The following is a 12,804-nucleotide window of genomic DNA, read 5'->3' on the forward strand; positions in this document are numbered from 1 at the left end:
GGACCACCTTGGTCTTTCTTCATCCCACTTATATCCGCATAGTGAAGAAAAAAAACACACCATTAAAGGTGATAAGGCTGTGTTGGAATAATTTAGGTGAAGCCGTTGCCTGCCAGACCTGGGGGCCTCATCTTTTACGAGTTGAACTTTTTGTTTAACAAAGTTCTTCTTATCTAATTCCAGGGATGTCCTTTGATTACCATCAGTTTTATGTATCCTTCCTGTCCTTCTCTTATCTTACTGTTGTGTTTCTGTAAGAGGTCTTCACTAGCAATGAGCAGAGCTCCTTTCCACAGGCAAAATGTTCTTTGTTTAGTTCAAAGGAACTTATTTCCTTTTAGTTAACTGTAGCTTTGATAAATAGATTGTTGCTGATTGGAACTGTTTTGTAGTAGTTGCAAATTAGATATCCCATATTTACTCAATGTTTGTTTAAGGAACTGCATACCAGTTACCTTTTATTTACTTAATGTGTGTCGAAGTGTTTCGGGCTAGTTACTCATTTTTGTGTGTTGTGTTAGTTTACCAAGAAGATAAACTTAGCAAAGGTTTAGTTGCATGGTTCCACAGGAAAGCGGCATTCAACGTCCAAGTTATCTGATCACAGTTGAGGATGAGTCAGCCAACCATGGAGAAGACAGCCAGTTGAGGAAACAGGACAGACTCTGCCGACAATTAAATACTGAATCACACCACACGACGTTCCTTAGCTAATCGGCGTTGCTACAGCCACAATCTCCCATCGCTTTAGTGTAGCAACGCCTCTGTAACCAGGGCAACCAAAACATTAAAAAGACTAGTATGCAGAGTCAGGATTCAGAATTGATGGAGATTGTAACTGAGCTTCCTTTCTCTATCGTTCTTCTTGCAAATAAACCTATCCTGGTTGTCTTCTCTTCTTTGTTCCAGCGTGTGGTTTAATGTCTGATGGTAGCTACACCTGACAGGCTGTGGTCTGAGGACTGTAGTGAAGCCCTGAGAGACTGTTTTGAATGTACAGATGAGCAAGAACTCTGCAGGCCTTACAGTGAGGACATCAATGCGCTCACAAACTGCATCACGGACTATGTCAACTTCTGTGTGGATAACACTACCAACTAAGGTCCAGTGCTTCAACAAGTAACCGTGGGTAACCCCAGAGCTGAAGGCTCTGCTGCATAAGAAAAAGAGAGCTTTATTATCTGAAGATAGGGAGGAATTGAGGAGAGTGCAAAAGGATCTTAAATACAAGATTCTGAAGGGCAAAAAACTTCAGGAGGAGGAACAGCTCAAACAAAATCAAGTTAGAAGTCTGGCGAAACATGAACAAAATATCTGTCTACTTTGAGAACAATGGGAGAGCGACAGTTCCTGCAGACAGGGGGGTGGGGGTTAATTACCTGAATCTGTTGGTTAATACAGGGTCCCGCAAAATAATCTGACACATTTGTAGGTTTAATAAAATGCAAATAAATTAAAGAAACATTTTTTTTTTTTTTAAGTACAGGCAGTAGGACCGGATGGAATCGGCGTCAGACTGCTCAGGGACTGTGCAGACCAGCTATGCCATGTAGTCCTGCATAGCTTCAACCTGATCCTAAAGCTGGAAAGGGTCCTTGAATAGTGGAAGACTTCCTGTGTGTTTCCGGTGCCAAAGATTACACAATTTCGGGAGCCTAACAACAACAGACCTGTGGCTCTGACCTCTCATCTGATGATCTCATGGAGAGGCTTATGTTGCAACACTTGCTACACACATCCCGCTCTTATCTGGAGCAAGCAAGGAACACTTTGAGGGTCATTTTCTTTGACTTCTCCAGTGCATTCAACACCATCCAGCCTGCACTCCTGAGAGGAAAACTGGAGGGAGTCCAAGTGGGCAAGCAGCTTACTGCATGGATCATCGACTACCTCACAAACAGATCACAGTATGTAATGTTTCATGGATGTGTGGGAGATGTGGTAGTCTACAGCACGTGTACGCCGCAGAGCACTATTATATCGCCTTTCCTGTTTAGTCTCTACACATATTTGATTTTTATTTGATTTATATCTATTTCAAACATATTTAAAACATGAAAATATGAAAAATAAAAAATAAAACAAATAACACTTTAAAGTGCCATAATTAAGTCACTGAAACAAACAAACATATAAACAAACAGAAAAAAACAACAAAGAATGCTCAAAAAGGAGTAGGAGGAAGCAGAGCTTTTTAGATTCCTACCCCTTTCTCACTCAATCCATTAAACTAATAATCCATCCATTTTCTTTACCGCCTTAGCTATTTTCATGTACCATAATTTTCAGACTATAAGTCGCTCCGGAGTATAAGTCGCACCAGCCATAAAATGCAAAATAAAGTGAAAAAAAAAACATATATAAGTCGCACCAGAGTATAAGTCGCACTTTTGGGGCAAATTTATTTGTCAAAATCCAACACCAAAAACAGACATGAACCAACAACAGGCTAAACGATACGGTATGTTAACGTGACATACACACACGAGGAGCTGAGATCAGGCCTGACGTAACATTCAGAGTTATTCAAGTAAGTATTACATAAATAACACGTTTATCAAACCATCTGTGTCACTCCAATTCATTAAATCCATCAATTGCGCTTTACATAAACAATGCCGCGTATGCGCCGCATATGCTCACGTCGGACCCGTTGTAAGTTGCATTTCTAATTATTCCACAGACCCATATAACGATATATAAAGTATATTTCAAATAACTATCATATTACAACATTATCAAACCATCTGTGTCACTCCAAATCTTAAATCCATCGATCAAATTCCTCGTTCTTTATGTCAACAACACCGCGCGTGCGCTGCAGAGATCTAGTATATAACTATATTGTAGCGTTAACAAAGTACCAGGAAAGACGTGGGTTTGGTAAACGGTTCTTTATTTAACAAAACAAGAGTTCAGCGAGCCAACAACTACTGAACTTGCAGCCACGGAGGTGGAAGAGAGCTCCATAGAATAGGACCGGGCGTGCGTAAAAGCCATGTCCGAGCCCCATCCACCGTCCCCGGACAGCCACCCGGCCGAGCGCCGGCCGGCGACTTCCATCCATGGAGGTGAAAGAGAGCTCCCGTCGAGAAGGACCGGGCGTGCGTAAAAGCGTATAATAGTGGAGCACAGTTCGGGACACACACACTGTGTCCCGGGCGCCCTCCTGCAGAAGTCGCTGGCTGATGAAGACAAGTCGCTGTCTTTGTGAAATTCTTGGTAAATGTTGAAGACCCAACACCATCTACATGTATACTTGACCCCCTGCCTTGCTCCTTGGTCATAGCTTCTCTCCCTTCTCTGCTGCCCCTGATCACTGCCATCATTCATTCTTCCCTCACCTCTGGCTCTGTCCCTTTACCTTTCAAATCTGCTGCTGTTACACTAACCCTTAAGAAACGCGGCTCAGACCCAAACACCCTCAGTAACCTTCGCCCCATCTCCAACCTGCCGTTTCTGTCCAAAACACTCAAAAAAAGTTGTTGCATCACAGTACACCTCTCGAGTAATAATTGATATGAACAGTTCCAATCTGGTTTCCGTCCCCATCACAGTACAGAAACAGCCCTTATTAAAATCACAAATGATCTCCTTATTGCAGCCGACTCTGGTCTTTTATCCATTCTCATTCTCCTTGATTTAAGCGCAGCCTTCAACACCATTTCTCACTCTATCCTCCTTGACCGGCTAGCCTCTATGGGACTGTCAGACACACCCCTGCATTGGTTCCATTCATATCTCTCCGGCCGCTCGCAATTTATCCAGCCAAAATCATTCACATCTCATCCTTCCCCCCTGTCCTCTGGTGTTCCCCAGGCCTCTGTCCTTGGTCCAATTTTATTTACCATTTACCTCCTCCCACTTGGTTTGATTTTCCAAAAACATAACATCAACTTTCATTGCTACGCGGACGACACCCAGCTCTACGTCTCCTCCAAACCCCCCTACACTTTCCCACCCTCCTCCCTCTGTGCATGTCTTCAAGAAATTAAATCCTGGTTCACCTCAAACTCAACTGTGACAAATCTGAGGTCGTCCTCATTGGTTCCAAATCATCCCTCAACAAACAACCCAGTCTTATGCTCAAAATAGACAACTCCTCGGTTTCCCCCTTCCCTCAGGCTAAGAGCCTGGGTGTCGTCCTCGACAGCACCCTATCATTTCGCACCCACATCAATACATCATCCGTTCCTCCTACTTCCACATTCAACATCAATCACCTCCGTCTATCACTCACTCCGAACAGCACTGCTATCCTGGTCCACTCTCTCATTACCTCCCGTCTGGATTATTGCAACTCCATCCTTGTTGGCCTCCCTCACAAATTCCTCCATAAACTGCAATTGGTTCAAAATGCTACTGAACTATTAATTACCTTCTCTTTCATCATTAAACCCAACTTAATCTAACAATTATTCAATTTAAGAATAAACTTTACTCACGACTTTGCTTCTAGCATCCTTCACGGTCAGAAATTAGTTTGTTGAAACTCTTTTTGAACAGATAGAAAAATGGCAGGACGTAACTGACAACAAAGGAGGAAGCGGTAGGTAACTTACAGGAAATGATATCAAAATAAAAGCATTTATATACTGCCTTTATGGCGACACACTCCGCGCCTGACCACTGTGAGGTCACAACACTAACATGACATTAAACTCAACTGAGAACAACGATTGTTTCCCAAACAAGCTCATAAAATGATCGGAACTGACTAAAGTTCGATCTAACAACTTGGTACTGCTTACCTATGTTTCCCTTCCGTATCGATCCGTAAATGTACTTGAAACATTAACAGAGCAGCCTATTTTGACATGAAATAGCCTCGTGCGTATAGCAGCTATCACTATAGCATTAGCCACCCGCAAACTCCCATGAGCCTCAGCTTGCAGATTCTCATGAACCTCAGCAAAGTGTAAACAATCGCATTTCACAAACGAGGGCTTAAAAAATGATCGGAACTGACTAAAGTTCGATCTAACACCTTGGTACTGCTTACCTATGTTTCCCTTCCATATCGATCCGTAAATTTACTCGAAACATTAACAGAGCAGCCTGTTTTGACATAAAATAGCCTCACGGGTAAACAGCTATTCAGTGACGCCCCCCTGACCACGGTTGCCGTAATGCTGGTAAGCGATGCGACCTTGTAATTTACTAGTTGTACTAAAACGTACTGAAAATTTTGGCAGAGCACTGTGTACAACCAGTATGGATCAACAAATTCATAAATTGATCCATATATAAGGCGCACCGGACTATAAGGCGCAGTTTGGCTTTTGAGAAAATTTTAGGTTTTTAGGTGCGATTTATAGTCCGGAAAATACGGTAATAATTATAACATTTTATTTGTAAGGCGCCTTTCAAGGCACTCAAGGATGTCGTACAAAGATAAAATAGCATACACAATCAAATATAAAAACAGTATAAAAGCAAGGAAACATCTGCAGCAGAATGAGGGGTTCAAGTATATGCTTGCTAAAACAGGTGGGTTTTTAGGTGGGATGCAAACTGTAAAATGGAGTCAATGTTTCGAATGTCAGGGGGGCGAGAGTTCCAGAGACAAGGGGCAGAGCAGGTGAAGGCTCTAGCCCCCATAGTGGACAGACGGAATGGGGGGGCAGTGAGGGTAATAGTAGATGAAGACCTGAGAGACCGATGTGTTTTTTGTTGGCCGCTAGAGGGCATGGATGAATTGCAAGTCAATTGTGTGTGTGTGTGTGTGTGTGTGTGTGTGTGTGTGTGTGTGTGTGTGTGTGTGTGTGTGTGTGTGTGTGTGTGCATGATAATCAGTGACAGACACCTCCTGATTCAAATGTCCACACACCAAGGACTAAGGTGACGCTAAAATCAGAGACGCTGCAAGTGACGCTGCATAGGGAAAGGTAAAAAAAAACACAGACTACTGGTGAGAGTTGTATACTTCGTAATAACTCTCCACACTATGACGCGTCCGCGCCGCCCATTCAACAGTGATCGCAAACAACACAAAGATTATGGATTATTTTGTGATTATGAAGAAATTTGTTGCGTATGAAGTTGAAATGAAAAAGATAAAATGGAGAATGATTTAAATTGCATTAAAAATCTGCCATGATGCAACCTGGCCTGTTTACTGCATTCACAAACACCAATAAAGTAATCCCTCGTTTATCGTGTATAGTTGGTTCCAGGACCACCCGAGATATGTGAAAATCGGCGAAGTAGTGTCAGGGAGGGCGGAGCATCAAATTTTGCATTTCATATACAATAATGATTATTGAATAATCCCTTGCTATATCGTGGTTTGTTTATTGCGGTTTCATTACATTGCAGATTTTTTTTCCAAATTGGAAAAAAATTACAAGTCAAACTAAAACTTCTAAATTCAGGAATTATGGCACAAAACTTGCCCACACGCCAGCAGAAGGCAAGGAGTGCCCACACAATTGCAGTGCGTACACTTTTATCTTCCATCCATCCATCCATCCATCCATCCATCTTCTTCCACTTATCCGGGGTCGGGTCGCGGGGGCAGCAGCTTAAGGAGGGACTCCCAGACCTCCCTCTCCCCAGCCACTTCATCCAGCTCATCCCGGGGGATACCAAGCCGTTCCCAGGCTAGCCGAGAGACATAGTCTCTCCAGCGCGTCCTGGGTCGTCCCGGGGTCTCCTACCAGTGGGACATGCCCGGAACACCTCCCCAGGAAGGCGTCCAGGAGGCATCCTGATGAGATGCCCGAGCCACATCATCTGGCTCCTCTATCTCTAAGGGAGAGCCCGGACACCCTGCGAAGGAAACTCATTTCGGCCACTTGTATCTTGGATCTCGTTCTTTCGGTCACAACCCATAGCTTGTGACCATAGGTGAGGGTAGGAGCGTAGATCGACCGGTAAATCGAGAGCTTTGCCATTTGGCTCAGCTCTCTCTTCACCACGACGGACCGGTACAGAGTCTGCATTACTGCTGACGCTGGACCGATCCGCCTGTCGATCTCGCGCTCCATCCTGCCCTCACTCGTGAACAAGACCCCAAGATACTTGAACTCCTCCACTTGGGGCAGGATCTCATCCCCGATCCGGAGAGGGCATTCCACCCTTTTCCGACCGAGGACCATGGACTCGGATTTGGAGGTGCCGACCCTCATCCCGATCGGCTGCGAACCGCTCCAGTGAGAGCTGGAGATCACGGCCTGAAGAAGCCAACAGCACCACGTCATCTGCAAAAAGCAGTGACGCAATGCTGAGGTCCCCAAACCGGACCCCCTCAACGCCTCGGCTGCACCTAGAAATTCTGTCCATTAAAATTATGAACAGAATCGGTGACAAAGGGCAGCCAACCCTCACTGGGAACAAATCCAACTTACTGCCGGAAATGCGTTCAAAACTCTGGCATCGGTGATACAGGGACCGAACCGCCCTTATCAGTTGGCTCGGCACCCCGTACTCCCGAAGCACCCTCCACAGAACCTCCCGAGGGACACGGTCAAACACCTTCTCCAAGTCCACAAAACACATGTGGACTGGTTGGGCGAACTCCCATGCACCCTCGAGGATCCTGCCGAGGGTGTAGAGCTGGCCCACTGTTCCACGGCCAGGACGAAAGCCACACTGCTCCTCCTGAATCTGAGGCTCGACCTCCTGACGGATCCTCCTCTCCAGCACCCCTGAATAGACCTTACCAGGGAGGCTGAGGAGTGTGATTCCCCTGTAATTGGAACACACCCTCCGGTCCCCCTTCTTAAAGAGGGGAACCACCACCCCAGTCTGCCAACTATGTCTAGTCGGAACTTTTCTGCCTCACACACCAGCTCGGGCTCCTTTCCAGCCAGAGAGGTGACATTCCATGTCCCCAGAGTCAGCCTCTGCAGCCGGGGATCAGACCGCCAAGGTCCCCGCCTTTGGCCGCCGCCCAGCTCACTTTGCACCCGACCCTTTTGGCCCCTCCTACAGGTGGTGAGCCCATGGGAAGGGGAACAGGAGGGATATGTCAGGGTTTATGAACTATCTTGATCGTATGATTATGTTGGGATGTAGACTAGAATGATAAACTTTGTTTTAACCTTTTACCTTTCCTTGACTCTGAAAAGTTTAACCATTCAGTTGTTGCCACTTTCCAAATGGTGTGTTGTTTAGTTAGTCATCTGGAAGGCTCCACTAGGTTTTATTTCCACGACCTCGTAAAACAATAAACTGGGACCCTCTGAAGTGGTTAACCATTTGCTGCGGTGACCACCACACATGTATGTATCTACAGTAACGAACAAACTCTCCACTTGCAAGTGTTCAAAGGGCATACTGTCTCCCGTGTGGTTCTTGCAAAATAAGTTAGAGTCAGAACATCCCTAACAGACTCTGTTTCTACATTAATGAACGTTGGTGTACTGAGGTCACGGTGTTGAAAGAGTCTTGCAGCCCTCTCCTAGAAACACTCTTCATAAACTGCCGACCAATCTATTCACCACTTTACCAAATTCACTAATCATTGTTTTGGGTGATCTCAACAGGGCGAACCTCGCACACGAACTCCCCAGATACAAACAGCACATTGCGTGTTCCACCAGAGGGGCACAGACACTAGACCACTGCTACACCGTAATCAAGGATGCATACCACTCTGTAGCTCGTGCAGCTTTAGGACTCTCGGACCACTGTCTCGTTCATCTGGTTCCGGTCTACAGGCAGAAACTAGAAACCTCTAAGCCTGTAGTGAGGACTGAGGAAGTGGAGAGTGGAGTCAAGGCAGGACCTCCAAGCCTGCTTTGACTGCACAGATTGGGGAGTTTTCGTAGCTGCAACCTCAGACCTGCATGAACTCACTGACACTGTTATATCATACATCTGTTTTTGTGAGGACCTGTGTGTGCAGACTAAGACCTTCTGCACGTACAACAACAACAAACCTTGGTTTACACCGAACCTCAGGAAGCTGCGCAAAGCCAAGGAGGAGGTCTACAGGAGCGGCGAGCGGGACCTGTTCAAGCAGACCAGAAACACACTGAACCGAGAGGTCAGGAGAGCCAGGAGGTGTTACGGGGAGAGCCTGGAGAGACACCTCTCTGCCAATCCTGATCCCTCAACAGTGTGGATAGGTCTGCAGAGCATCGCGGGCTTCAAGAAACGTCCTGTGGAGAGCCCAAGGCTTGCTAACCAGCTGAACAGGTTCTACTGCAGGTTTGATCGGTCCTCCCACACAACAGTACCTCCTGCAGCACAATCAACATACTCCCCTCCCCTCACAACCGCTCTGTCCACACTTCCATCACCGCTGTCACCTAATCTCTCTCTTGCAGAGGCCGTGCCCGCACTCCAGATCCGTGAGGAGGAAGTGCGCCAGGTGTTCCGGAGACAAAAGATCAGGAAGGCACCGGGCCCAGACGGCGTGTCACCCTCCTGCTTGAAAGTCTGTGCTGAGCAGCTGGCGCCCACCTTTGCACGGATCTTCAACCGCTCCCTGGAGCTGTGTGAGGTGCCCACGCCCTTCAAAAGCTCCACCATCGTTCCAGTGGCCAAGAAGCCCACCATCACAGGATTGAATGACTACAGACCTGTCGCTCTGACATCTGTGGTCATGAAATCTTTCGAGAGGTTGGTGCTGAACCACCTGAAGCATGTCACGGGTCCCCTGCTTGACCCCCTCCAGTTTGCCTACCGGGTAAACAGGTCGGTGGATAATGCGGTCAACATGGGACTGCACTACATCCTGCACCACCTGGACACCCCAGGAATGTACGCCAGGATCCTGTTTGTGGATTTCAGCTCGACGTTCAACACCATCGCTCCTGACATCCTCCAACAGAAGCTCATCCAGCTCGCGGTGTCTGCCTCCACCTGTCATTGGATCACCAGCTTCCTGACCAACAGGAGACAGCGTGTGAGGCTCGGGAGCATCACATCTGGGTCCAGGACCACCAATACTGGCGCCCCTCAGGGGTGCGTCTTCTCCCCACTGCTCTTCTCTCTCTACACCAACGATTTCTCCTCAGGTGACTCTCCTGTGAAGCTCCTGAAGTATGCAGACGACACGACTCATCGGACTGATCCGGGACGGTGATGAGACTGCGTACAGACAGGAGGCGGAGCGGCTGGTCCACTGGTGCAGCCAAAATCACCTGGAGCTGAACCCGCTCAAGACCGTGGAGATGACAGTGGATTTCAGGCGAGATCCTTCACCACTTTCACCCCTCACTATCCACAGTAATACCATACTATCCTCAGACACCTTCAAGTTCCTGGGTACCACAATCTCACGGGACCTGAAATGGACCGGCCACATAGACTCTGTCAGGAAGAAGGCCCAGCAGAGGCTGTACTTTCTGAGACTGCTCAAGAAGTTCAACCTGCCAAGGGAGCTGCTGAAGACCTTCTACACAGCCATCATCCAGTCTGTCCTCTGCACCTCCATCACTGTCTGGTTTGGATCGGCCTCCAAACAAGACAAGCACAGACTGCAACAAACAATCAGGACTGCAGAAAAGATCATTGGAATCAACCTCCCATCTATCCAAGACTTGTACCTGTCCAGGACCAGGAAACGCGCAAGCAACATCTCTACAGACCCTTCTCACCCAAGTTACAGTCTGTTTGAACTACTCCCCTCCGGACGGCGTTATAGAGATCTGTACGGCAAAACCAGCAGACACAGAGACAGCTTCTTCCCCCAGGCTGTTGCTCTGATGAACTCACACCACTCTTAGAGTCTCAGAGTCATTGCTGTGCAATAACATCCTGCTCTCCACACCTTTTTGGATTGTCTTTGCACTATGTGTCTTCTCTGCATCCATTGCACCTTGGTCATCCTGGAAGCAGGACCCTCCCATCTGTGGTCTCTTCTCAAGGTTTCTCATTTCTCCTAGTTGGAGTTTTGTCCACTCTTTTTTAACACTCAGTACTCAGTGTCCACCTTTCTTTTCCTAGGGCCACTCAGTTTATTTTTAGGATTACAGGGGAAGGTGTGAAGTCCCAATGATCATCGTCACACACACACACACACACACACACACACACACACACACACACACACATCTGGGTGTGGTGAAATTTGTCCTCTGTTTTTAACCCATTCCCATGTGATTTTGATCCATCCCTTGGGGGAGAGAGGAGCAGCAGCGGTGCCGCGCTCGGGAATCATTTGGTGATCTAACCCCCCAATTCCAACCCCTTAATGCTGAGTGCCAAGCAGGGAGGCAACGGGTCTTTGGTATGACCCGGCCGGGATTTGAATCCACGACCTTCCAGTCTCAGGGCGGACACTTTACCACTAGACCACTGAGCTGGTGTTTGTGGGTGGCTTTAGCTTAAAACTGTATCTGAAAGCTCAGCGCACGAATTACGAGAATGCTGACGTCACAGCCCACACTCAAAGTTCGGCACTGATTGAAATAGAGCGCGGAGTGCACCGGTCTGTGAGTGACTAGTGAGTGTGCACCGAGCTTTCCGACACGGCTTCCAGGAGTAAATGCGCAGGGGGGCACTTCCCCATCCACTGGGGAAACATAGTCATTGCAGGGCAGGGAAAATGACCCAAAAAAATGTTTAATCATACAATTTATTCAGGTTTGGCGGGCCATTTAATCCGATTCACCCCCGTATTCCCTCCTACAAAATTTCAACAAAGCAGCATTCCCAATTTCATTGCATACCTGATGTACAATGATAAAGGCATTCTATTCTGTTCTATTCTACCCAAATGTACATCCAGTTATCAAGTTTGCTGTGCAAAAACAGCTCACCTGACCTACAAATTATAGTAGTCGCGTTTTAACATTGTGTGAAAGACTCTATAAACCAGTGGTTCTTAACCTTGTTGGAGGTACCGAACCCCATTAGTTGCATTCATCGAACCCCTCTTTAGTGAAAAAAAATGTTTGTTTTTTCAAATTCAAGACATTGATCTTTTTTTTACTGGTGCACAAAATGAGCCGTGCATGAACATCACCTTGTTCAAAGAACAAAACCAACACAATGCATGAACTCACACCTGCAAATCAGTGACTTCTTCTGTTGCCTTTGCGAGACCAGTTCAGATATGCGTCATCACAAATTTACACGATAAAGCAGGTATGTTCAGACCTCCACAGTAGAGGCTCTGCCGAACCCCTGAGACCAACTCACCGAACCCCTAGGGTTCGATCGAACCCAGGTTAAGAACCACTGCGATAAATGTTGGCTTCTTGCCAGTCAATGTCAGCCCGAACAGATCTCTACACTTTCCACACAGAGTGTTGAGTCACTCATTGCTATTGCTGATAGCCTCCATATGGGTAGGCTATTCTGGTCCTCAAGGGCCAGTGTTCTGCAGGACACTGCACGTGCAGAACAATGCACGTGCAGTGTCCTGCATGTTTTGTATGTCACCCTGTTGTGACACACCTGGTTCAAGTGGTCAGATAATAAGCAAGGTCTGCAAAATCCTGATCATTTGAATCAGGTGTGTTGGAGCAAGAACACATGCAGGACAGCAGCCCTCAAGGACCGGAATTGCTCACCCGATATACAGTAAGCCAAAGCCTAAGATATTTGCTGGCAGACAGCACATTCATGGACCACCTTGTCATGAGAATGGGAGACTTTCACACAGCCATGGCACATCTTTCCTGCATTGTGTAAATTAGTCAGAAATGTTTTAGAATAAAAAGAACTTACCAGCAGCATATGGTTTGGTTTGAGCACCATGTCTCACAGTCATGCCATAGGAACATTACCTAGTGGCCATATTGTTAGTAAGCTGTGTTTAATTAATTAAAATTTCACAATATAGACAGGTCACCAAGATGATTAAAATACAAATGTACTGTACAGTGTGTGTGTGTTTAACACAAT

General features: G+C 46.7%; 2 protein-coding genes across 3 annotated transcripts in view; one reads left to right on the top strand and one right to left on the bottom strand.

Annotated features, from left to right (window-relative positions):
- The window catches only part of ptar1 (protein prenyltransferase alpha subunit repeat containing 1), a 91,455-nt gene that overhangs the window by 74,803 nt on the left and 3,848 nt on the right, over nt 1–12,804 (bottom strand). The window lies entirely within an intron of this gene.
- Nucleotides 7,099–10,722, top strand: LOC147057629 (uncharacterized). Its single transcript, XM_085908813.1, has 3 exons — nt 7,099–7,154; nt 8,704–9,856; nt 9,969–10,722. The coding sequence occupies exons 1-3, from the start codon at nt 7,099–7,101 to the stop codon at nt 9,981–9,983; spliced, it is 1,224 nt and encodes a 407-aa protein (XP_085764939.1). The 3' UTR covers nt 9,984–10,722.

Source organism: Syngnathus leptorhynchus, chromosome 4 (genome assembly GCF_054491065.1).
Source record: "Syngnathus leptorhynchus isolate UIUO chromosome 4, UIUO_Slep, whole genome shotgun sequence".
Lineage (NCBI taxonomy): Eukaryota > Metazoa > Chordata > Actinopteri > Syngnathiformes > Syngnathidae > Syngnathus > Syngnathus leptorhynchus.

Excerpts from the sequence above, each read along its gene's own strand:
- LOC147057629 (XM_085908813.1), top strand. The coding sequence starts at position 7,099 with ATGGACTCGGATTTGGAGGTGCCGACCCTCATCCCGATCGGCTGCGAA. Across the intron at positions 7,155-8,703 it reads ATCGGCTGCGAACCGCTCCA|GAAGTGGAGAGTGGAGTCAA; the intron begins GTGAGAGCTGGA and ends GTGAGGACTGAG.